The sequence below is a fragment of the Microchirus variegatus genome, assembly GCF_963457635.1.
Source record: "Microchirus variegatus genome assembly, chromosome: 15".
NCBI lineage: Eukaryota > Metazoa > Chordata > Actinopteri > Pleuronectiformes > Soleidae > Microchirus > Microchirus variegatus.
The window spans coordinates 13,097,611-13,124,358 of record NC_139816.1 but is presented as its reverse complement, the minus strand read 5'-3'; the positions used below and the strand labels follow the sequence as shown (position 1 = coordinate 13,124,358).

At 39.2% G+C, this 26,748-nt stretch overlaps 2 protein-coding genes across 2 annotated transcripts in view; one reads left to right on the top strand and one right to left on the bottom strand.

The window, feature by feature from the left end:
* Positions 1–1,687: 1,687 nt before the first annotated feature.
* socs6a (suppressor of cytokine signaling 6a) lies at positions 1,688–3,316 on the bottom strand (the record flags this gene model as incomplete). Its single annotated transcript, XM_083901899.1, has 1 exon — positions 1,688–3,316. Exon 1 carries the CDS (start codon positions 3,299–3,301, stop codon positions 1,688–1,690), a length of 1,614 nt encoding a protein of 537 aa, XP_083758025.1. The 5' UTR covers positions 3,302–3,316.
* Positions 3,317–10,446: 7,130 nt separating this feature from the next.
* Positions 10,447–26,748, top strand: part of rttn (rotatin) — a gene marked incomplete at its 3' end in the record, with an annotated part of 31,154 nt that continues 14,852 nt past the window's right edge. The window contains exons 1-26 of the mRNA XM_083901543.1: positions 10,447–10,480; positions 10,743–10,930; positions 12,665–12,854; positions 12,985–13,080; positions 13,205–13,295; positions 13,380–13,494; positions 14,854–15,004; positions 15,334–15,496; positions 16,009–16,199; positions 16,367–16,482; positions 17,389–17,556; positions 17,640–17,852; positions 17,941–18,053; positions 18,142–18,268; positions 18,537–18,662; positions 18,947–19,063; positions 19,608–19,747; positions 20,245–20,416; positions 20,500–20,599; positions 21,064–21,149; positions 21,791–21,908; positions 22,338–22,434; positions 22,543–22,608; positions 22,720–22,911; positions 23,912–24,154; positions 24,954–25,110. Coding sequence (XP_083757669.1) covers positions 10,450–10,480; positions 10,743–10,930; positions 12,665–12,854; positions 12,985–13,080; positions 13,205–13,295; positions 13,380–13,494; positions 14,854–15,004; positions 15,334–15,496; positions 16,009–16,199; positions 16,367–16,482; positions 17,389–17,556; positions 17,640–17,852; positions 17,941–18,053; positions 18,142–18,268; positions 18,537–18,662; positions 18,947–19,063; positions 19,608–19,747; positions 20,245–20,416; positions 20,500–20,599; positions 21,064–21,149; positions 21,791–21,908; positions 22,338–22,434; positions 22,543–22,608; positions 22,720–22,911; positions 23,912–24,154; positions 24,954–25,110 — 3,567 coding nt within the window. The 5' untranslated portion in view covers positions 10,447–10,449. The remainder of the gene's footprint in view (positions 10,481–10,742; positions 10,931–12,664; positions 12,855–12,984; positions 13,081–13,204; positions 13,296–13,379; positions 13,495–14,853; positions 15,005–15,333; positions 15,497–16,008; positions 16,200–16,366; positions 16,483–17,388; positions 17,557–17,639; positions 17,853–17,940; positions 18,054–18,141; positions 18,269–18,536; positions 18,663–18,946; positions 19,064–19,607; positions 19,748–20,244; positions 20,417–20,499; positions 20,600–21,063; positions 21,150–21,790; positions 21,909–22,337; positions 22,435–22,542; positions 22,609–22,719; positions 22,912–23,911; positions 24,155–24,953; positions 25,111–26,748) is intronic.

Below are 26,748 nucleotides of genomic sequence, written 5' to 3'. Positions count from 1 at the left end.
TCAGTGGGGACGGCGGGGAGACGTGAATAAGCAATGGCATTAAAAAAAACTATGCTTTTTTTGGAAATGTCCTTGAAACCCATATGACACTAATGATGCCAAGCAGCTGTGACAGAACTTTCGTCATGTGCTGAAAGCCTGGCACTGCTCCAAGTCGGTGAGGAAGGACTTAACCCTGGCATTCCCAAATCCATGAACCTCAACTCACACCATTTTAATTTCCTTTGATCAGTTTTCAGCTCATGAAGGGAGCAAAGAAAACAGGCATTTCCTGCATACAGATTGATTTTCAGTTGTGGGGGTAACTGAAGGCAATTTCCTTTACATCATAACTGCCCTTGTTAAATTAAATAAATGCAATTGTGCATTTAACTTTTCCTCAAATGTTGCTTTGTTTACGTGACCAAAATCTTACACTGATTTAGTGTGACATCTTCACTCATTGAGAGTTACTCTACAGTGCCTTTAATCGACAGCCTTAAAGCCTTTACAACATGCAGATACAAGCATTACAGACAGTGACAAAGTTGTTGGGCCTGAGCTGCAGTGCACTTTTTGAAACATTCCTAATGCAGAAAACATTTTTTTTACTTTTAGTGTTAACATATTTTTGAAAAGATTTATACATCAACTTGATGCCGTTTTTTTTTTTACAAACAGCATTATATGAAAATCCAGCATCATTAGTACCTTTAGGCTTGCACATTATATAATGGCTACATGCAGCCATAGAGTTTAAAGCTACTTGTCTGACCAACTGTTAAAAGCCTCTGACACACCGACAAGTTTTTGGTCATCTTTTGCAGTCAAATGTTGAGGTGAAATGACTCTGAAATGGATTTTACACTTATATATTAACATAGGACTGTGGTTAGTTTTTCAACTTCTGTTATATCAACAGACAGCCATGTCTAATAATATCTATATACGTGTATACGCCAGAAGAACAACAAACTATATATGAAACTCTTCTTTAGTTTGTTCACTATCACTGATCAATAAAATGCAATATCCTGCTACTTGAACTTTTGACGCCACATTATGAATGCAGGTTGGTGCTCTAATTTGCAGTCTGGTCATATTGACAAATTAATATTATTGTAGAAGTAAAAGACACAAAAGATGAACAAAACTGATCAGTATGCAGAGACATTAACACTTGATTAAAATGTTTCATTGTAGTGATACAATTTAATCCTAAAGATCATCTGAAATGTATAATGTAGTGGATAAAATTCAATGAATTTTAACGCTGAGTGTAGAGTGTATTGTTTATGTTTTTTCCTTAGCAGCCAAACTTTAGTGCAGATGGCAAACTTGTGAAAATCTGTTCTACTTGAACAACTTGATGTTACACCTAACAGTTCATCACAATACATACCTAAAGTCTATGTTTAATGTATGTAAATGTGATAACTTGGCTGTAAACCTCCGTAATGTTTTTGCAATAGATTATGTGCTGGACTGTGTTTATGAAAGAAAAGCCTCCTAAAACCAGCAAAAAAAAAAAAAAAAAAAACAGAACGGTGGAATGGAGGACTAAACAGTGACAGAATCATGTGGACATGAATCAAGGACCACCAGAACCAAACATGTAAAAACTGTGGTTGTATGTAAACCGGCTTTAAATCTCCTAACTGAACACAAAAGTGCAAATTGCTACCACTGTCCTGTCCTGTCTGTGTCCTCAGTAGTGCTTCTCCTGCAGATAATCTTTCATTTTGTTAGGTAAGGGCAGTTTCTGGATCAGGTCTATTCTTGTGTATTGTCTAATGACAAAGCGACAAAGGTACTGCAGAGAGCGCACTTGCATAAACCGAGATACTGGGTTGGTTAGTCTAACAGGGTAGGTTGCAGACCCTGGTACGCGAGACCTGGAATAGCAAAAAGCTCCATTCTCTGAGTCTTTGATAGAGTGTTCAATTAAGTCAACAATGGACGTGTGTCCCTCAACATCGGGCTGCTCATAGAAGCTGAAGCGTCCATTAGAGTGTTCGATGCGGGTGTGGAGGGTTTTGCTCTGTGACCTGAAACTCAGGCTGAGCAGGTACCTGTCATCTGAGCTGTCTCGCACTAAGAATGAGCCATCAGCCAAGTTGACCAGCTTCTCCTCTGCCTCCCACCGTGTGATGGGGCCCCAGTACCAGCCCTGTCTTGCTAACTTCTTCAGCTCCTCTGTCAGGCTAGTAACAACCATTGGTCCACTGCTCTGGACTGAGTCGTACACCCGACTGACCCCAGGAGCTGAATGGGGGTCAAAGTTGAGGTGATGTCTTACCCTCTCAGCTACCTGGCTGTCTGTAGAGCTGAATCCTGAAAAAGTCCTGGGTATATGTCCATTATTCATCACGATGGGTGGCAGGAGTGGAGAGAGTGGAGGTGGGACCTCTACTCTCGAGCTTTGGAGCAACATACCACCAGAACCGATGAGAAGACTACTAACTGAGGTTTCCATAAAGAGATCCGGTGGCATCCCACTAAGGAGTTCATGTTCCTCTTGTCCCTGGTCTGTGTGGAGGGACTCAGTGTCTGCTTCTGTCACCACCTCCATAGGAGAGGAGCTGTCCAGGCAAAAAGAGTGGGACCCTTCCGGGTACATTCCCTCATCTAAAGGCATTGTGTACTGGATGTAGTCCTGGGGTGTCAACCCCAGCACCACAGGCACATCGTTTTCATCAATATTTAGATGCAGCTCACCATTTTGTGGCTGCTGGAGATTCTTTAGGGATTCTGCTTGATCCTGAAAGAGCCCTTCCATCTGGAAATCATGAAATTCTTTCCGGACACCGTTTAAGCTGGGACTGGGGCTGGGTGAGTGAACCATGGCTTTTACTTTTACCTCCATTTTAATGCATGAATCATCAGAGTTGACCGATCGCAGAGGCCACGGTGAGGGGCTATAATGGTGACTTCGTAGGGACGCAGATCTTAGGGGTCGCTGAGCTTTCACCTCATTGAAGCTGATGGGCACAGAGGAAGATGAGAAGGTGTCATCATCATCCACCGAGCCAATCGCAGAAGACCCGCCTTTCACTTTTGGCTTCTGCTTGGTAGAGAGCCTCCTCTTTAGTGATCCCATCAGGCTCTCACTCTTTGAGCGACCCTTGTTCTGACCTCCCTTGTCCTCTTCTCCACCAAGTTCACAGCCAGAGAGCTCTTTGGTGTAGCAGCCCCCAAAAAGTGACTCTTCCTTGGAAAATTCAGGAGTCACTGAGGGCTGCTGGAGCATGACAAAGTCACCGTCCTCCTTGCCCTTTATGCTGAGGGACTTTCGGATGGTCTTAAGGCTTATCTTCTTCATTCTGACGGGCCCTCCAATGTGGCGGCATGGGATGTCTCTGCTGGTATCCTGATGAAAGTACTATCCACAGTGACCTCCCATCAGGCCGCACAAAACAAGTCATGCATAGAGTGGAACCATGACACCCTTCAGACAAAAATAAAAAACAAACAACAGATGGGTTTAGTCATAAAAAGATAGGGTTATACACATTATAAACCGATAAACCTAACTCGTTCATTAGTCATTAGGTCTTTAGACTGAGCGAAAAAAAATAATTCTCTGACCAGAGGTCAAAAGCACACTGTTCATCAATAAACTATCAAATCAAACAAAAACAATGAAAAACCAGCAAATCCTCAAAAACATGAAGAGTGAATATGGAAATGTTTGATTAAAAAATCTCCACCTATTACTGGTTAAATCTTCATTATCCATGTCGAAAGTATAGCCCTTAAAACATCATCATTAAATTTGACTTTAAACAGGGAAGGACCCATAGAGCAAGCCTAGCCCTGCAAAATATCACAAAACAATGTGTTGCTTCAACTATGCATTTAAAGCTCAGTTACAGTTGTGTGTCCAATAACACTTCCCTATAACATTGTTTACAATTGACCATGTGGAAGAAATTACTAGATCCTCTATCTTATACTCTACTTCCCTTATACAGATGTATTCAATCTAAACAAACTCATCAGCACAAACGAAGCACCTCACATCATATAATTCACTGTTCCTAATTGAGTTAAAAGCAATGTTTAAGCTGCAGTGCCACACTGTATTGTCATGGTTTAATTAAATAAAAGACCAACATTGAATATTAATCTGTCAAAAGCATGAACAGTTCAAGCAATAAACATTGAACCAGAATCTGTACACTCAGAAGATCAGATCTCACTTGAACCTGAATAAATAAAGCTACATATTAATCAAGACAGCTGCAATCTGATTACTCACCATTGTGTGCAGGAAAATGGTGACTCAGTTGGATGGGTCAAGTTCCACTTCCACCACCTTTCATTTGATGCTGTGGGGAAAATTACAGCTAGTTAAAGTAGTGCTACACATATAATTCCAATGCAATGTTACACGACAACGCATACATGTTATTGTGTACCTTTATAAACTCTTCATAACAAACGTGGTGCCATTACTAATCCAACGTTGGCAAGATTTGATCCCACCTAGCAAGGCCTACTGACAACAGCATGCCTTTAGCTTGACTAAGACTGGTGGCATGCGTATTTAGAGACAATACAGTGACAATACACCGTACACATTTTAACAACGAGAACATAGGATACAAAATTACTGCGCAAGAAAATGAAGTGATCTAATTAAGGAAATCAAATTAATGGGCGATGGCTTGCTTGTATGCTAACATGAAACGGCTAACAACTAGATAATTATAACATCAGCTTCCATAGTACATGTAATGCATTTACTCATTTTAAAAACGTGCATATGTTATATTGTTTTTTTTACCTGGTTGTCCAGCTAAGCAAAATAACCCAGGGATGAGGACATCTGTGTTGTGCAGCACGTACATGGAATGTTAGCTCCTTCGGCTAATGTTAGCTTACTACCTAAGCCACTCGGCTAGCTTTGGTAGCGTTCGCTGCCGAAAACATTCTCGTTACCTTCCCTCCATCTGTCTCTGCGTCCACACGTAAGCACACGGCGTTTGTCAGGTCGTATTCAACACTTCTCTACACGTGCGGGTTTAAATTGGCGACTGGAATGACACTACTAGGTGTCATCTCTCTCTCCCTGGGTCGGCTAACACTCTGTAGCTCACGGCACGGCCTCTTCCTTTCTTCCTTTGTTGCCTGTTGAATTGTGGGAGCTGTTTCAGATGCAGCGAATCAGACTCAGAGCAGCTTGAGCAGGTTTCACATGCCAGAGACTGACAGACAAAACCTGATACTTACAAACCATGTGCTGAAAAAAATTAAATAATAAAAAAAATATTCTTCAGGATTAGTTGGCAGTTGTATAACAAAAGATATTAAATTGACCATTTAGTGTGGGATCTACAGCCTATTTTTATTTTTTTAAATTGGTTGATTTAAAATTTAAACAGGGACTAAATTAATCACCTCCTATTTTGATCATCAATGTAAGTGTTTTTGTGACACAAAAATAAGTTCTCTGTGACAGTAAACTGATATTTGATTTGATGCTAAAACAAGACATTTCAGGACATAACTTTGAGGTTTAGAAAACACTGATTAACAATTTATTGACCAATAAACAAATCAATTAATTAAGTCACCCATCCATCCATCCTATATCACTTTATCCTCCACATGAGCACCGCAGGGGGCGCTGGTGCCAATCCCAGCTGACAGGGTGAAAGGCAGGGTACACCCTGGAGAGGTCCATCACAGGGACACATAGAGATAACCAACCATCCGCTCTCACCACATGTGTGGTTAGAAATATCCACACATCAAGAAATACGAAGAAAACATGAAATTTTGACATTATTTTTGACATTGAAATTGATTAGATTTCATTGTATTGATCACACACTGGGGGAAATTCCTGTTACAACAGTGGGTTGGGAGCAGACAGTACACTATAATACAATGCAAAAAGAACAGGGGTGAATAGGTATGCAAAAGTGTTCATAAATATAAAAAAAAATACGAAAGGAGAAAAATATTAAACCTATTTTGCACATGTTAACATGTAAATCTAAATTATATGCATAGCCAGCTGTGGAAGTGAGCAGAACCGGAGAAAAGTGCAGTGACACACAATTATTGCACAGCAAAAGTATTGAATCTGTGTATTGAGAAGGGATGTGTACGAGAGACTGGGTGAGTAATGAAAAACTGAATAGTAGTTGTGCAAATTACTGAGACTATATTGACAGTGTTTAGTGTCCACAGTGTTATGACATAGTCTGATGGTAGTGGGGATGTAGTCAGATCACATGACGCATGATATTTTAGCTGTTAAATTCATAACTAATAAACACTCCTTCCTCAGTAATGATTTTTCACCTCAGTGCATTACCGTAAATGCTCTAATCGTTGTGTGGGGCAGCTCCTCGTCACTGAAATTAGTGCAAAATTGTGTACAGCTCCTGGTTAATGCAGAATTAGAGCCCCAGTTAATGACCCTGGGAGTTCCTGTACAAACTTACTGTTTATTTCACTAACGAATCCACTGACACCTTGAACTTATTGACTCACAAATTGCATGTATGTACACATATATTAGTTTTTTTTTATTTTGTTTTTCTACAAAGGCCACAACATTGGTAAGATTTATTGTGGCGCAGCTGGCATTTCTAATTAGTGAGTGGAATTCTTTTCTTAATTGTCCTAAACCACTAATTTGCAGACCGGTTTTTCATCCAAAGTGTCATGCCTTAATTGTTTCTGCCAGAGAAATGTGACATTGAAGCTTGTGCGCAACTCACAGAGATCAAATATTTTTGTTTTTGTTCAACAAAGTTATTTACGTAGTTTTGCATGAGGGGAATATAAGGACCGAGCTTTTAAAGATACGCTGCATGTTTGTTGCAGTTTTTAAATTGTTTTCCCACTGTGCACAGCATATAGTTGACAAAAATAGTATAACCTCAGAGCGATGATCACGGTTCCATTTTCCGCACCTGATAATGTGATAACTGTTGAATTCACACCCACTTCACCCCCCCCCCCCCCCCCTTTATGCGACTTGTGCTCAGCCTTTCCACTGGAAGGTCTTTCTCATTTGTATTCCGGGAACATCAAATTAGCCCTCCAAGTATTTTCAAGTATTTGATATAGCAATTAGAACTTGAACTCTGAAATGATACATTGCTTGCCTAATTAGTGTCAGTATTGTTTTAAAGTAGATTGTGTTTACCACTGCCAGGCTAATTTGGCCCATACACTGAACATTACATTGTTTTTTTTCCACACTGTCAAGTGTATGGCAGTCCTTTCCCAACCTGCTTAGAGTAGCTGCGTGCAGACAGTCTCTATGCAAAGACTTTAATTACCAAGCCCTATTAGGGTTGATCAGGCTGCCTTCACTTGATGTGTTGGCACTGGAGGGAAGGGCTGGTGAAAAGGAGGGGGTGTCAGCTCTTAGATATACCACCAAGGACATCGGCAAGCGTGGATACAAATTTTCCGACAAGCTAAATTGGACCTGACAAACAAACTTAAGTTTGGTTGATATTTGTTGCCAGACAGTAACAGCAAGTAAATATTTAGCTGTGGGCATAACCCAGTCTGTTTTGTTATGACAGGATAAACAGATCAAGCTGCTGATGATAGCAGGCTGCTAAGATTTTACATCAACCAAATCGTGCCCTAATAAGTTTGATCGGAATTGAGTGTCTGCATGATTTCCTCCAACACCACAGAGCACAGTTTGTGAGGGCTCTCTCATGAACAGTCATTACAAAGGAAACTGAATTTGTGTAAGCACGATTTAAAACACTGAGTCTGGAGCGAAGAGGGGAAAGAGCATGGAGCAAGCGACACCGTATAATGAGATACCTTAACACGTGCAACAAGGAAGCTTTTCGTGGGTTTCATCTTAATTTTAAATGAATGCTGCATCAGCCATAAATTATTTGCACAATATGTCTCTGCTTGTTTCAGCTTGACTCAGTCCTCTGACTTGTTGGTTGTCGTGGGGGCCCCCTCTGTGCACACACCCTCCACAACACTTGCAGCAGAGCGGAAGACTGGTACAGCAGGCATGTCAAACAGTGACAGGGCCAGTGGGACCACTTGGGTTCTGTTTCAGGAGTGACTGTGGACTGTAGCTTCAAAAGCAATATGAAGGGCAAGGATGAGACCAACCACCAGTGTAGAGAGGTGCTTCAGTGTTTTGGTGTCTCACAGTAATTTATTTTATTGACTAAATATGTAGGAATATATATGAAACTGTGTCCAGTTTCTGAATCAGCCCTTCATTTTAAAGAGATCTGCAAAGATGCATTAATTACTCTTACACCAGCTGCGTGCACATGCAACCGAATGACTCAGCGAGGGAGATTTGAATTTGGTCCAAATGGCTGCCTGGTTAAAATAATGAATAACTTGTCTGCGCCTGCTCCCGTTTGTTGAGTTTGTGATAACGTCACCCTTGATTTCACATTATTAAGGTTGGTTATATTGCATTTTGTTGCCATATGGGTTGCTGAATTTTGAACCATTGCATTAATAATATGATTAATTAACTGATTTGACCTTGTTTTATGCATGAATCCACAAGGATAGCAACCATTTTTTCCAGTCTCCAGCAGCTCCTGCAAAACATTTGATTGCACACTCACACACTTCTATTTGTATTTATATGCACTTTTAAAGTCACATTACAGCGTTAATCCGGGGACGAGAGTAAGTTCGATTAGGTAGAGACGAATATGTATTGTTTTCTTTGTTCTTTGTTAAAGTGTTATTTAATGATAACTGATCATTTTAGAGTACGCAAGTGGTTTCCTCTGCATATCAGTTACTTGATGTTCAGTAACTTTTTAAATTACTTATTGATTTACAATGAAATTAAATGAAAACAAGTCAGTTCGTACCTGAAAGTACAAAACACAAGTGCTCTTTTGTATTAACAAAAACATCTAAAAAGAAATATGTAGTAAAAGCAGATGTCTGATATGAATATACTGGGCTAAATTACACCCCTCCCTGAGTTTTCTTTTACTTAAGGTGAAGTTTAACTTTATATTTGCTGCTGATTCTAACAAATGAAGCCACACAGTGGCTGTCAAATAAAAATAATATGATATATGGTTTGGAGGAGACTCAATACTGAGAACTTCTAGAATGTGTTTTTCCACAACGTATAAAGGCTTCCTCAAATTGGTGTCCGCTCTCCCTCTCTCTGTATTCTTGTTGCACACGAATGTCAAAAACATTCATAAAACTCCATCCTATGTACTATATGAGAGTCTGGGGGAAGAGGAATAAATGTTTTAATCTCCACAGGTCAATGGAGCCTTTGGCAGGTTCATCAATATGACTTTTGTTGAGCACACAACCTTTGTTCCAACCCACAAAACATTGTTTTCAATTCTGGTCAAGATACAAAGGTTTTCAAACACTGCACATCATACAGATGTAACAGTATAGGTACATTAATACACAATTTTGGATTGAAATATTTGAATTACGATTGAATTTCCTACAAGGACAGATTAGTGACCATGTACTACATATGCTGTCACAGTCACAAATTATGAAAGTATGAATGATCTAGGTGATAGAAAATCAGTGAGTACAGCACGCAGCAAAATTAAATATGGGCTGTAATCCTTGCAGAATGCTCAAAAGCTACATGATCATATTAATGTCAAATTTACTCAGTTGGTTAATTATCACCTGTCACTGGTCATATCCACATCACATCTCGAGTGTGGGATCTCGCGCAATGAATTAATTTACACACACACACACACAGTATAAAAATAATTTATGGCTGCACTTGTGTCAAGAGGCCATACACATCAAATTAGATTTTTGAGAACATCAATGTCTGAGAAGATTATTTAAATGACAGGGATATATGGCTTGCTGTCAAATCTTCAGTTTGTCTGCAATTTACATGTCTTGAGTGATGTCTCAAAACACAAAACAGTCTTGGTCATTTATGTACAGTAAGGGTTGATGTTAAGTCGTTGCCTTGAAAAAGTTTGATGAGTGCTTGCGGTATTTCTGGTCAATATCTTATATCTTGCACTGCTATATATAGAATAATGCAGACTAGGCCACCATTCATACCATATTATATCATCATGATGTGACTACGTGGTGGTTTTGTATATTTATGTTTTATTACTTTTGTTTTCCCTGTTTATCATATAAATAATATGTATATGACTTTTCGAATATCTTATAGTTTGTGGTTTTGCTGCATTTCGGGTTTAAAACGCTTATAAGAGTGATTTTATTTAATTTCCTTACATCATAGGACATGTAAACACCCTTTTTGAAAACACTTTATAACACTTTATGTTACATTGCCTCTCTTGAACGCACCCTGGTGTAGTACAGGAAGTGGAGTGACGCTGGCGCGGTTGTTGAAAACAAACCCGGGCGAACGCTGTTGATATGACGTAGTACTGACAAGCGTGGATAAGAGTCGAAGCTTTTAAATTTACCACCTTTTCCCCCCAACAAAGGCAACATACACTGGTCATGGAGCTGTCCCCGCTTATAAAGAAAATAGGTATGCTAACTTTGAAGCTAAACGACCAGTGAGCTGACTTTACGTAAACTTATAAACAAAGATGAATGCTAGCTAACTGCAGCTCTCTCTTGATGTATCTTTGACGTAACTGTAAAATGTACAGGTGTAGGTAGTTAATGACGTTAATTTGGTTCGCTGTACTCCCCAACAACGCAAGCCAATCATCGAATAGAATACAAAACTTTGATTTATTCTCCACAGTGTCTTTTCTCAACTTAACATTGTTGTTTGCAAACCGTAGGTCACTCTTTGCTGGAGATAAGAGTTCGTGCGTTGAAGAGCATCATGTGTAAGTTGGACCATTCCCTGATTTCCGTCTCGGACATTGTTCAGGAAAAGATGTTGTTTGTGCATCTCCTGGAGTGGTTTAATTTCCCTGAGGTGCCAATGCAAGAGGAGGTCCTGGAGTTGCTCACGACTTTATCCAAGGTAAATATGTAAATATTTAACGAGAGGATAATCAGAATCAGAATCAACTTTATTGGCCAAGTTTGTGCACACAAACAATCAATTAGACTTGCTTCTGTTTTTCGCTCCCATACAAATAAACACAAATAAATACATTAACAGAAGAAGAGAGCGCAAATAAAGATAACATTAAATGTACGAGTTTACTGGATATCAGTTATTTTTTACAGTACAGTTCTTGAGAAATTTCAAGTTAAAGGTCTCATATTCACACTTTTTAATTGAGAAATGATCAACTTTAAGATGCAATAACAACTACATTTTCCATAAGTTCTGACCAGGACAGACTAGGTTGTGTTTAGGACATCTATGACTACTAACCTACTGTAAATCAAACATTTTTTACCGTGCTCTTTATCAAAAGTTAAATGTCCCATATTTGCAAATTAGAACTGTAAAAAATTTATTATACAAATGTCTTATTTACAGTATGGTAGAAGTCATAGATGCCCTGAATACAACCTAATCAGTCCTGGTCAGAACTTATGTAAATCTTTGTTTTTATTATATCTCAAAATTGTTAATTCTTCGAATAATGGAACTTTCAACTAGAATTCTCTCTAAAACTGTCCAGTACAGTAGTAGATATCAATGTGCTGAACACAACTTATTCATTCAGATTCAGAACTTTTAGATAACACTCTTTTATACAGTTGTTAAAAGCCCAGTTATTAGGTCTCTGAAACATAGCTGCAGAAATGTTCAGTATTTTTTCCATTCAAAAATGAGCTTTCAAACATGCACTTAGAGATACGGTGCTCACTGTGTTTTATTTTGAGCACACATTTCATGTTCTACCATAAGAGCTTAATACACAAATGAAGAAGAATGACATCCTTTCTAATATTTGGTTCCCTAATTTGCTTGGGAAAGGGAGGGGTGAGCAGAGGAGCTATGTGTTTATTAAAGTCTGCATTACACTGGGCGTTGTAACAAGGTAAATTGTTAATAACGGTTGTGCTGATGCATTCACCTCCCATCCATTAACAACTTTTTCCTCTATTTAAATGGGCCTTGGGCCTGGCAATAAAACTGAACTGAACTGAACCATAGAGGACAAAATAAATCACCTCTCTTCTGCATGCCTTTGTTTCTTATTGTTTCTTCTTCTAATAATAATTTCCGGCAGGCGGAACACTGAGAGGTGCAATGCTGCCCTCCACTGGATTTTTTTTCTGACCCTAGTTCAAAATTCTTCAACATAATTCAAAGTTCTTCATTGCATTTCCTCTCATTTTTTGAACACAAAACATTTCATTTGGCTCTTTTGCTTTTGTCGCCTTAAATTTTCAAATAGGTCCACACAATGGACATACTTACTACAAAATGTAGTGGTTGTTGCAGCACATCGTTAATTAATTATTAATTTTATATGTTTTGGATCTTACTAGCTGGACTTTACAAGCTTTTTCTAGTAATGATCTAGTAGTAGACAATATTGATCTGTTTCTTTCACAGTGCTCATTAGAATCAATAGGCGATCAGTATTTGCATTTTGTAAAATATAGCTTAAACATGTTTTGTGCTAGTTTTAATTGAGCTCCAATCATGCACAGAATATTAGTTGGCCCACCGAGCCTATTATCACTCACATGCTAATGCAATCCTAATTGCTGTTACAGTGCTACACTTTATATCACAATGAACTAATATTTTTCATTTGATATCTAATATTGTGTCTTTTTGTCTTCCAAGCATACCAGCGCAGCCCAGATGCTGAGAGACGTTGGGGCAGTGGACTTCCTCACCCAGCTATCCCCTAATGTGGAGCCCAGACTGCAAGCTGTCATCAGTGGAATCCTGGACCAGCTGTTCCACCTACCAGATATATTCCCCAGCAAAACAATAGTCTACTCACATGGACCACATGATACAGCTCCAATAGGTGTTGCAATATGAGCCAAATATGTGTTTGTGTCTTTCATTAGAGTCTGTCTCATGTAAATTACTAAATGTTCTGAGGAAGATTTCAGTATAACATTAAAATACAAAAACATCTGGTTTCGTCTCTGTAGCCTCTACAGTTGTTCCACCTGAAGATTTTTCTAAAACTGGATATTTCCAGAGTAGTTTGCCAGCCTGCACAGATGTACCACCTCACAAGATGGCAGGTACCAGTAATTTGATTAATTTAATTGTAACCCTTGTGCTTGTTTCAGTCTTCAGATTTGCTGCTTATTTCACCACAAATGCCAAATACCATATTTCCCTTTCAATTCTCATTCTTTTTTACAGTGCACGAGTCTGTGAGATGTCTGAAGTTTTCTGTGTTTCCATGGCTGACTTTGACAAACACAGACAGACACATCCTTTCATCCAATGAGAGGTGAGAGTAAATACGTGTCAACAGCTAGTATTATATTAAGTAGAATTGATATGATGATGTTTTTTTTGTTTATTCTTTTAACAGTTCCCTAAAGAGCAACAAACCACATTTGGTGCAGACCACGTGTGATCTTCTGCATGACGTTATTATGCAGGACTTTCCTCCTGAGAGCTTTCTGCAGAGACCAAGTATTGTGAAGGTAAAGTCACACTGCCATGTTCTTCGAGGAAAAATACACAGATGGTGTTCATCCTATTTATACTGGAATATTTATGAAATATGAATGACAAGAATGATTCCACTTGTTGTCACGAGTGAGGGGCTTAAATGGTCATTATGGTCTATGAATGAATGCATGGTTGAATTACTCTTTGCGAAGCACTTGGCTGGTACTGATATAAATATGTCGCAAAGACTTCCATTTTTGTATCACACTGAGGAACAATGGAAATTATTCAGGTACACCTTTTCATCTGTGGAGGTCAACATCTCACTTGGGTATTCAAAAAAGAGATCATGAAATTTATGACCCCTGGCCTTGTTCATTTTTCACCTGATTTTCAACAGTTTTGAGGGGCTAACATTACAACCTCATAATTGATTCAAGGGATGGTCATTTGCCCATTGGCAACATAATAACTTCCCCTGTAGCACCTGTGCACAAAATAGCAATATATAATTCAGTTCAGTGTTCCTGATTTTGTAGGAGGTTGCGGAGGCCTCTGTAGGTTTACTTTGCTTGAGCAGTTACTGGACTGTTCATTCATTCATTCATTCATTCATTCATTCATTCATTCATTCATTCAGTTATTCATTCAGTTATTCACTGCAGTGTCAATTATTCACTCTGCTCTTACTGGTCCTATTTTCTTCTTTCTAATTTTAAAATCTCCCATTTTTCAAATGGGCAGGTCAGCTTAGCTTGCTTGTTAAGTGTAAAGTTGGTATGTGGTATAATTTAACACAAAGGGACCACTTCAAACATTGGGTCATTCACCAGATCTTCTCTCCCTCACTCTTTGCAAAGCTTTGTGTTCTAAATTAACCGGTTTCATGTGAGCAAGAAAGTGCATCTTTTATCTGAGTCTTTTTGTCACTGACATGGACAGAAGGTTTGTTTTGCCCCTATGAGCCACAGTTATTACTTTGTTAATAGAAAATGCCTTTCCTCTTGTGGCTTTACTTTCCCCTCCTTTGAGTTGCTAGAGCCATTAGGCCAAATTAAAAGACGTGGATTTAGAGACATGACATCATTAGCTACAGAGGGCAGGAAATCCAATGTTGGAACAAATTGCTGTTTCAATAATTCAATTCCGTTTGCCCTTTTATTTAAGGAACTTTATTACGACTTTTCTGTCTGAGTTTAGTCCCCGTTTATTCACAGTTTTGTACATTGTGTGTCTCAGCTTGAGTTCTTTTTTTGGAAACAAACCATGCATATTTCCCTAGTTAAAACAATGTCCGAAGTGGATATTATTGGTTATTAATTATGCTTTTCAAACTGGTTCTATATTCAGGATTCACAGTAACATAATACCTGATTATTTCCTCTCCTCAGAACCTTCTCTCCCTGTTGAGGGTGGGTTCGAGTAAAGGTGAGCCAAGCTACCTCCACTTACAGGCTCTTTCCTGCCTGCGGCAGCTTTGTGTTGGGCTAAGGAGGCGGCTTCGCTTTCATCAAGATCCAAGCTTCTACTCTACAAAGCAAGGTAGCATGCTGTATGAGTTGTTAGTTGTGTAGATCTATATATATCTAAGTATTTTTTTATGCAAATATCAGGATTTCAGTTGTGGCTTTTGCATGATGATTCTATTTCTCTATGTACTATATATTCTCATTTCTCCACCACCTTGTTGCCACTATTAAGTATTCAGTGTGTTTTCTCTTGTAAATGAAATAGATGTAAAAAATTAAATTAATTTTCTTAGCTATTAGCATCTAATCCTACTCACTAAAGGGAAATATACTAACACGATTTTTAATTATCTCTCTGCTTTATCATTAAACAGCTTTTTTTGTCATTTTTGTGGCTATCAGATCCAGTGTCCCAGAACTCTTCCTTCTCCCAGGAGGTGAGGGGCACCCAGCGCTCTCAGGCCTCTTCCCCAGGGGGAGAGTGCACTCCACGGCCCTCTGTAGTCGGACGCACAGGCCAAAGAGCTAGGGGAGATGGCCAAGATGGAGATGCAGGTTCTAACAGGTGTGTGCATGTGGAAAATCTTTTAAAAATATATTCAATTCTGAAAAAAAAAAACCTGCACTTTTTGCATGCTTACAGGTTTGAAGTGATAACATGTCAGAACTCTATCTTTAATTCAGAAAGGCTTTTGGTGATCCAGTTCTTAGAAAATTATGCACTGTAGGATTTTCTGTGTGTGGCTTTGATGATGATTAAATTGTTCGTGACACCAGCAACCAGTACAGGAATATGAAACAATGTGAGAAATGGAGTAGAGGAATGAATTCTTCCTCATAAATATGAATAACACCTGGAGCCCTCTAGTGGTTAGTCTGCAAGTGTTGAAAATCACTTGTGATTCCTGTGGTGACATACTGAGTTTTCAAGATCCATCCCTATACAGCTCATACGTCATTTTGTGTATTCGAGTAGTCCAAGCACAGATCATGAATTTACAGTTATCTCTCTCTCTCATGCTCTCTCCCTCCCTCTCCCTCCCCCTCTCTCTCTGTCTTGTCTTGTAATTCACATAGTGGCAGCTCACACAGAGGTGGAGCTGCAGTCCAGGCCCCCAGACAAATGCCCCAGTCACCTACAGATGTGGCCCATTTGGAGCTTCCCGACCTGGGTGTAGATGATGTCCTGGAGCTGCAGTTACAGCAGCTCACTTTGGCCCAGTTCACTGTTGACGTCATGGAGCATGCTATACCACTTCTTAAAACAGGTAGGATAGGAATCCTTTTTGTGTTTTTAATAAAAGAGGAAGTGAGAGGACTACTGAAAAGAAAAAAAAATATATATGTATATATATATATATATATATATATCAATAATCACTGTCTTGTTTCTTTTCCATTTGCAATATTATAATTTTTTTTCTCTTTTTCTCAGATGGTTCGCATGTGTTCCATCGTGTGCTGGAGCTGCTGTGTGACACCATCCTCCTGCTTGGGGACAGCGTTTGTGAGCTGGTCTGGGACGATCACAGCCTGGTGGGGATGCAGCTGGCAAGTCAGAACACAACCCATGACAGCCTCTTATGTAGATGAATGAATACAGTTCACTGAAAGGGGGAACTGGGTTTGCCACCAGACAATTTGTTACAGACACACAGGCATACGGTACTCAACTGTCAAGGAGAACTGTAGGCATCTGATTGAGCTGAATGAATTATATGAGGTTACAGAGGCATTGTGCTGGTTACATAGAGCCTCTCAAACATCCATGCACACTTCTTATCTGTACCCATGGGTTTATCCCACCACTGAACTGTTGTGTTAGTAAATGTCTTCATTTATTGTGTGTACATAGTCCACCAATGAATTGTACTAAATTGATGTCTTTGGTTATTTTTCTTTTACCATGCAGTATCATGTGTTATGCTCCCTGACTGTTTTAAAAGAGTATGTTGCTCTGCAGGGGGACTTTTACACTTGTCAAGCTCAGGCCCCTCTTGGCCCTCTGCTGTTTAATACATGCCCAGAGCCTTGCAGCCTGAGAACGCTTTTGTCATCTTTATGTGGAGAGCAGCTTTTCTGTGCCAGACCTCGAGGTTTGTCCTATGGGAATGGGCCGAACTGTTCATGTGAGCCACAGTAAAGAACAGGGCATCTACTGCCCCCTGCTGGCATATGTCTTCTATTGTTCATTTTCTGCTCACAGAATAAAGTGCCTGAGAATAGATTGTCACAATTTATTCATACTGCGATAGAGTGGATCAGTATCTCGTCCCAGAATAACCCTGAAATCTGATTACATTCAATTCCTAACCCCTGGAACGAGCAATTTTTCTCTTGGCTACCAGCCACGAGCTGTGCACCAGTGTGTGTCCGTGAATATGAACATGCACGCGATGCAAGTGCATGTGTTGTGTTGTTGGGTGTCTTGATTTTTTTTGGCTGTTTGTATTTTAGAAAGAGAAGCTGCAAGCCTTCATGGAGCTACTGGGAGATATCCTAAACTACCATCAGAGCTATCCAGCAGACATTCCTCACAGTGCTCAGATTCACCACAGAATGGCCTACATGGGAACTTCCATATTTACTATTAAACTCCTACAGACCATCCTCCCATCTGAGAAGGTGTGTATTTGAGTCTTTTCAAGACGTTATTGCTTCATGTGACTTCCAAAACATTTGAAACTGCAATTATTCTCCTCACTCAGGCTGGTGACATTTTACCAGAAATCACCACAACAGCTCTTTTCCACTTATGCTTGGACACGTCATTTGGAAGTTTGTTACCTAGCATGCAAGAAACAGCAGTAGCTTACTTGGAGCAAGTGAATGCTGACAACCATGACCTGTACAGGAGGGTGACCCGTGCTGCCCTCTGGATGGAGTCCACTTGCAACTTTGTCAAGGAAGCACAAGCAAATGTATAGATATGCAAACTACATTTCTTCAAACCACTTTTGAAACTGTTCAGGACATTATATTGATTCCTTATTTTATTTGTCCATCAAGGGAGAAAAGAACTGGTTGGAGTTACTGGAGCTTGCAGACCAAGCTATAGAAGGCCTCCCGTTTCACCAGCACTTACCAGTTGTCAAGGAATGTGTTCATCTCTGCTCTTATCTGTAAGATACGGTATAAAATACATTTACTGCTGTTTAGTCTATGTCTTAATATTTTATCCTTTTAATTATTTTTCTTCCCCATCTTTAGCTGGAAGTTTGATCAGCCCAGTCCTCTCCTCCAAACAGAGAGTCAGAAACTTCTCCTTAAGCTGCTGTCTCATCCTTTGCTGCCTGTTAGGACGGAAACGTACACATGCACTCTAAACCTGGTCAAGGTCAGAGCAAGCATTTTAATTTCAATTGACTGTGTTTGAATAGGTGTACATGTTTAGCATACAAGTATGCTGGGGATGGATGAATCACAAATCTTCACAACTCATGAGTCTGCTGTAAAAAAGAAATCTGAACATGTTTGTAATCAATCTTACCTTTCGTCTTACCAAGCACTGTCGAGAGAGTGCATGACTACATCTAAAGTGAATTGTATGCAAGAGGATAGTGACATTTTATTGTGTGCTTTTGTGTGATTTCATACCCTCATAGGACTGCATTGGCATCCAGAATATGACACGACAGGAACCAGGTCCCTGTGGTGGAGTCAACTTCCTTCTCCATCATAGGGTGCTGTATGAAATGGGTGCTTTTGGACTCCAGGACTCTGCAGAAAAAGTAGGTGGTCCTATTATGAGTCTGCTCTTCATTCTGGCCCCTACAAGATTATGTCAGGCTGAAAATGAAAAAATCAGTGGAGATAATTAGGATAATTGTGTGTATGTGTGTTTTTAGATATACACGTTTTTTGTTGTTGTTGCTTTAAGGTGGATCTGATGTTTCAAGGCTTGGTAGTGTCATGTAATTCTAATGTTGGAGAGTCTGTCATTTACAGCAGGTGTTGGCAAATGTCTTATTTGCGGTGCCTTCTGCAAACTCAGCACCTTACCTGTGATCTATAGGTGAATGCTGCTGCCAAGGATATCCTGCTATTCCTGCTCAAGGGACGATTGATGATGACAGCATCAACCTGGGACAGATTCAATGAGGCACTTTACCCAGTCATGCCCATATTACAGGTGTTGTTCTCTTTGTGGTGAGGGGCTCCATTTTATTTGTTTTGGCAACTGCAGAGCTCATAAAGCAGCATAATGTTTGGAACTTATTACATTATATTTATGGAGTGTGGGGTATGTTCACCCACAATCAAAACAGCTATGATCAAAAATGCAATTTAAGCGCTCCTGGGCCACAAAGACGGCATATTGAGCTGCCAGTGAGAAAAATGTAGTTATTCTCTCATTTACATATTCTGTGTTATATTGTTTCCTTTTTAGTGGAAAAAACAAGCTTTTATTAATTGTTCAGTTTCAGGCAACAGAAAGCCTGGAAATGTTTCATGAATATACATGAGATTTTGACTAGCCTGTCAAGTGTGATTTAATTCAAGAAGGCCATTCAGAGATGGGCCCACCATGTCAACAAGAGATGAAATGAAACCACCCATAATCAAAGCAATGCATATTTTATTTACTGTTGTGCTGCTTAGCTGGAATTCCCCATTGTTTGCTCCATTGTCTGCTAATGCACTGTGCAAACTGTCTGCGTGTGTGTATGTGGCAGGGTTATGCCAGTACTGAAGAGTCCCTGGGAAAATGTGTCCTGCTGATAAGTGACATGTCAGATGTGTCAAGAGACGACGTGTTTCCAAGTACTGCCAAGTTAAAAGGAGCACTTCGACTCCTCTTCACTAAGCAACCTGCGTGAGTTTGGGCTTGTTTTGTCAATATTTGTATGTGTGTGTCTCTGTTTCTGGGATTTATTTGCCTGTCCAGATGTTTGTGCATAACAGTGGTGTTTGTGTATCCGTTATCTTTCATTTTTTACTCCTGAGAGGGCTGAGAGGGTGCATATTTTTGTTCAACAAAGCTTCTGATGAACGCATTACCATTGCCATTTGCTGTCATTTGATGAGCTCATCAAGTCATCTAAATGGTCTGTGAGGCCCGTGTGGGGCAGCCTTTTTGTCCCAGTCTATGAATATTGATAGGGACTGAAATTAATAGCACACATTGGCCATGAGACAAGCTCAACATTTTTGGCAATGGATAGATTTGTCTAAAAATAGATTTGTCTGCACTGACGGACACATTATGACTCATTGTCATTCAAAGGCTGGTGATGTTTTCAACTGTATCAGTGCTCCACCATAGCTGTTTTATTGTCTCTGGTTTCCACTGAAATGTTTCCCAATAAACAGTGTGAGAATAGCAGCAGTGCAACAAGTCATTCCTCACCTGACCAGTGCTGAGGAGGCAAGCACAGCCAGACCAGACCTGGATCAACCGGTGATCTCTGCAATCCCAAATCTCTACTGTGTCAGGAATCCTTTAGACATAACACTGGATACAAACAGAGTGTCTGTCCTTAAGGTATGAATGTACACCCAAAAGTAAGAAAAGCACAATTCCATCTGCTTTTACACAGACTTAATAAGGTTTTAAATGGTGGCTAGGTGGAGTCGGTGGAGAAGCTGTTTGGTATCCTGTCCTCAGAAACCGTTGAAATCTCTCTGAGAAGATCGGCTGCAGAGCAACTGTCTGTGGTGCTGCAAGGTGAGTGTTCTGTGAAAAAATTAAATAATAAAACAAACAAGGTGAAATACATTTTCTCCTGTTGCAAAACCCTACAAGTTGGATTTTACAAGTTGTATCTTGAAAAGTGAACACAGAGTGCAGCTGCTTACAAAATACCATCCTAATGGATAATTTGAGTATGATATTGAGCTTGATTTTTGATGAGAAAGTATAGTTTATAAATGGTTAACCCCTTGAAAATAAGTGTAAATGCCTTTTAAGAGTATACTAAGAATTTTTTCAAATTAAAGGGGACTTAAAATGTTTGAATACAAAAGTAAAACTTTTGTGTAAACCCATTGTGACAACAGTAATTTGCAGCAGAGAGAGAAATTCTGTGTGTGCATGTGTGTCTTCCCTTCACCATATGTTTTAGAGAAGCAAATATTTGAATATTATGCAAATGTTTACTGTCACTGAATTGTTCTCTCACTTTTCTGCAGACACAACAATCCACCTGGTGCTGAAGAATCTTGGAATAACAGACAAAGTCATTTCTTTCATTATGCAGAGTGTCAACGGCAGCAAGGTAAAAAACAAACTTACTCTGGCAAAGTGACAAATTGATGTGTACTGAGTGAATTGCTGGCAAAGCCAAATAAAACAAACCCTGTATCTCATAAATGCTGTCAAAACTGCTACCATTTTTGCACATTCGCTCTTGTCTTTGCTCATGTGAGTACATTTGCAGTCAGGAAATGTTGAGGGAAATCCACTGAGGCATGAATGATGGAAGGAAGAAATGGCCTGTATTAATGGTGTCAGACAGGCTCTGGTCAGCTGTGAGATTTACCCTGTAGTTACTGCAGCCTGCTGATCATTCCCTGGAATCAGGGGTTCCTAACGGGGGTAATCGTCCAGCATGTAAAGCTACATAAAAGTGGAAGAACATGGCCACAGTTAATGGCATGTCTCAGCAAACAAGTGTGTAAAAGAGGGTTCCCTGTGGGTTGTATTTGTCCCGCCGCACCCCAAACCCTGCACTGCTAGCAATCTGCGCAGTCACTAAATTTATTTTTAGCAATATATGAAGTGACAGTAAAGAGATGCTGAGCCTTTATATGTGCGAGACACAGAGCAGAAGGAGGCAGGAAGAGAATGTGTCTGTGTGTGTGTGTGTGTTTTCCCTGCAATTAAACACCAAGTGCGTATGTTGCCTTTTCTCCCCAGAGTATGGATTGCCTGCTGGAGCCTTGTGTATGTATCCTGAGGAAGCTGGTGTATGCTGATCCATCTCTGAGGCACAGCCTGGCGCAGCGCAACCTCCTGCTCCTCACACTGCTTAGGGGTACATTCACAAGACAGCTCATTAAGTAACAGCTATACATGTTGTGTTGTGTAGCTTCAGGGCACATCCTCTAAAAAAGATGACACGGCATCCATTGATGCATAGCTTTTAACCATGTTGTCACACTGTAGTAAGTGGCAAATTAGTATGATGCAACTGCTTGCTGTAGAGCTCGTCTCAGTACCATTACATTGTTTAAAGATTTATTTTCAAATTACGGTTTTGTTGGTTTAAATTTGTAACATTTTGATCAGATTACTAAGTCAGATAGTTAAACATTAAATGCAATTATAAGTGTCTTATTTGAGATTTCCACAACTGTCTGTCTCTGGTGAAAGGTTTATATAACTTCATTCATGAAGTAACTAGATCAAGTTTAGGATGTTTTTATGCCATATGTATATTGTTTATGATGTGTCTCCATTTCAGCATCCTTGATATTGAAGGAGAACAAAAGCAATGGAAATGAGATTGCTGTCTTGATGAGTTTACTGCTCTTTGATGAGATTGCCACCATTGAAATATGGTTAGTTTTTTTCTTTCTCTCCGCTCTTTGAGCTAAAGTATGCTTCTCATAAAAATGCATATGATCATGCAGAAAGTTGTTTCACTAGCTCTTTTTCTGCTTTGCTAGGTCAGACAAATCCAGCACAAATGTGACACTCACACCATTTTCACTACCCCTGAATGTAATACGCAGGTAATGTGGTCCATGACGTATCCTTGTCAGTCATGCCAGGGCTTCTTTCCCCTCATCAACTGCACATTATAAACAATGTTCTCAACGTTTTACATCTAATGTTTCTCCTAGATACAACATCCCATTCCAGGCAGCAAATCACCACGCTGTCAGCCCGTACTGTTCTGTCCTTCCTCCATACTCTGACCTCCTAAACTTGGTCCCTGCACGCCAAGCCCTGCAGGTGGCCTGGAACACTGCATGGCATTCTGGGATTGACAACCTCCTTGAGGAGCTATGTGACACCTCAACCAAAGTTTCTGAGTAAAAAGCTTCATATTTCTTCTCAATATTTTCCCGGAGACTTCAATGCTGTGTTGTCATGTAAAAAGGAACTAGGGCTTGGTATTGATTAAAACATTTTTTGGTGTTGATATTGAAAATGTAATATCCTGAATTATGTTTTTTGATACCAATTTATTTAATCTGTCACAACAAAGAGATTGCCTTCCACATTGTGATCAAATTGTTTTGCTTTACCTTCCTCAGTTGTCTGCTTGTTGTTGAACAAAGCAACTTTCTGCTCTCACATTAAGTCTGTGTACTTAAGACCTTCTCGATTTCCTTACACTCAAGTTAAAAAAGTACCAGCTTTGGAATTTGATATTGAATGACAACACATTTTTTATGAGATGATAGAGAGGAAGTTTGATACCAAGTTTATACCTCTAAAATGTTGATGTTCGATACCTAGCCCTAGATGGAACATAGGCTGGAAAAAGGCGAATGTGTCACACTTCACTATATTATTTTACACAGTAACTTTATGTAACAGTTTACAGGCACAACATTAACATTTTTATGTGACACTCACCAGAACAATAGTTTCCATCTGTAGGATTTTCTTTACCAAAGTAAGAGACGACATATTGCACTTGCTCTTCTGTCTTGTGGACTGTTGCAGGGAATAATTACTTTTGGTCTTTGGTTCGTCTGGTTCATCGATCACCTTTTACTTTCAATGTGACCTAATTCTAACAAATGAGAATATCTCGTACGCAGATTCATTATAGTATAGACGTTTCAAACACACTGTAGATGGATCAATCTGTCTGAAACTAAATAATCAGTGGGACAGAGTATGGATATAAGATGGATAAGACGTGGGAAGTGAGAAATATTTTACTCTATTTGACTTTTAAATATTTTATTATAGTGTCTAATTAATAAATATAGAACAAGCAAAAAAAGCGTCCTCTGCTTGTTTATGCTCATGCACATCAGTAGTCATGTCATCTACTTATTTGTTTTTACCCACTTGCAGATTTCATTCTGACTTAAAGCTGTCAGAATCACAGGTTCTGGAACTACAGGCCGCTCACCTTCCCACAGCGCTGCAGGACTGCATCCAGGCCATCGTCACGGCAGCAGGACACAGCTCTGTGACCTCTGCCCTTTCCAGGCTCAGTCTCTACTTGCTGATGGACAGACTGGCTCTCCCGCACACCCCCACCCTCAGCTGCAGAGACACTCTACACTCCCTCAGTTGGCAGGCAGCAATGACCAGGTACATTATGCACAAATTTAATTACTGCTATTTCACATGCAAATGACCAAGTCACTAAATATGTCTTGTTAATGTTTATGAATTAAGAAAATAATGGTAGGCTTTTATGACTGCCATTATTATCACTGCTGTTGCAGAACAAACCAGTACTTACTGTGAACAAAAGGTTTTTCAGTGGCTCAGTGAGGACAGTATGACATTGTCTTTTGCATTATTTAAAAATAAATTACTATGTATTAATAGCGTTAATACCCATATGAGTATTAAAGCCTGTTTTCAATCCTTATGTCGCTCAGCAAGATTGTCATCTGACAAAGTTTAGTAGTGCAACAATTAAAATATTTCAGCGAAATGAGATTCCTAAAAGATTAGGATATGTGGTACATTTAACAAAAATGTGTGGATTTAATTTTTGACCCTTGGGTAATCTGTAGGCAGTGTTTATTCTACTTGGCATTGTGCTAATGTGTGTATCTTTTAAGTTTTCTCTTTTGTTCACTGATTCGTTTGACTTCTTCCAAACACACATTAAAGGTTTTTTTTCTTCCTCAAACTGCTCTCAAATGTCCTTAAACACATATTATCTCCTTCCAAATCCTTGCTGCTTCCCCTTTAGAGGTCACTTAATAGGTTATCTATGCAACGATCTGTCACAAAATATGAACAAATAATATCGATAATAATAGTGGATAGAAGCCTAATTCTTTGTCAGTGTTCTTTAGAATATATTATTGAGCATCCTCCTTTCAGACACTTTCTCTCCCTCTCATTGACGGTCTTTGACTCGCTCACTCTGCAGGTTTCTCCAGGTGAGTCCAGCCTGTGTTGAGGATGAGAGGCTGCTGGTGGGCATTGTTGCATTTTTGAATGCCTACTTTAAACAGATGCACACAACGTCTGCATCTGAACCAGAGGACAATGACCTGCGCTGGATACTGGAACTGCTTCTCAACCAGGTACAAATCATTTTCTGGACAAGCCTAATTGTTAAGTCACTCAAAGTACAGGATTTCTTAATTAAACTTTTTGATAAATCAAATGTGAGATTCTTTCAGCTAACCTAAATAAGAGATCAATTAATTTAATTAATACAGTAGAAGATCAGACCTGTTTTCCCCTCCCGCTCAATACAATAAAATGAAGCTTGACCTCCAAACACAATACAGTTTGTTACTAACTGAAAAGACCGAAAGCCTCAGCCTGAAATCACATACAGTACATACTATAAGGAAGAGTTTTGGATCAGTTGCTCAACAAATCCTACAGAACAGAAACCAGATGATGGATCAAGTTTAAGCTTTTAGGGGAATTAGCTAAACCTTAGTCAAAATGCTCAACAAATCATTTCAATGAATCCCACTTTATACTTTTGTTTGTTTTCTATGGATCAAAAGCTGAAGCTTTAATTTCATCTATATGAACTGTAAGAGCCCTAGAATACATAAAATAATATTATTATGGAATCCCCATGAAAAATATATAGTGGCTTCAGACTCTCAATGCAGACTGATGTCACTTTGAAGCCACATCTTGCATTTCTAACTCCTCTCACAGCTCTGGTTCTTGCCACTCTTCCTTTTTCTATTTCACACTTTATTAACAACCCAATGTCCTAGAGATTCTTCAGATTTAAGCGTAACATTAAAGCTTCAGTGTGCTACTTGTGTTGCCAAAACATTGCTCGTGTCACCACCCCCCCATAGCTTTCTGAAAGGATTACTCGAGGTCCATAGTCTGACTGTTCTCTTTCAACACTTTGTTTTGGTATCTCACTACATCAATAATGATTCAGAGAACCAAGGTTAATTCCTATGTTTCAGAGAATCTGGGATACTTCCTTAACCAAAAGTTTGCTGCTGTCTCACTTTAGGCCATTGTTATTATTTTAATGTGTTTTGAATGTAATGAACACATCTTTGAGCATTTTGTCAACCCAAATATTGTATGGACTGAAGCATCTCTAAAAAAAAAACTTAAATATTGTCAAGAACCGGACAGGGTTTGCTGGTGAACTGTGGAAGGACATGGAATAGAACATTTTAAATGGTTCTTTGAAGAGAATAAAAGACAATATTTGCGCAAAAGTAAACACAACATGATTTAGAGTTCTACATGACAACAATTTTCCAAAAGTAGACTAGCTCATACAGTATATATTCTTATAAACCCATAATGTCCTGGTCTGGCTGTGATTTTAATAACACTACTTATCTTATCTTGTAACCCATTGCAACAGGGGTTGTATTTGGTGTCACAAAAACAACCTCCATAGGGAAAAGACATTGCTTTCATGACAATTCTTGAAGGCAGATGGATATTATGAGAATTTAAATCAATATATATTTGCAAAGTGGCTGAGTTACCTGATGCAGAGAGAATACTCTATTCAGGGGACTAAGGATAGTAAATTATTTTCCATCTGTCATCTTATTTTTAACATATTTAGATAAACTTAAAACTTAACCTGATTGATGCCCTGTAGCAGTATTTTTCAATTTAGGATATGTACTCATGCAAAGCACAAAATAATATAGCAGTGTTGTTTTTAATAGAACCACTTGATTGATTTAATTATCGGTCTCTGTTCTAAACCA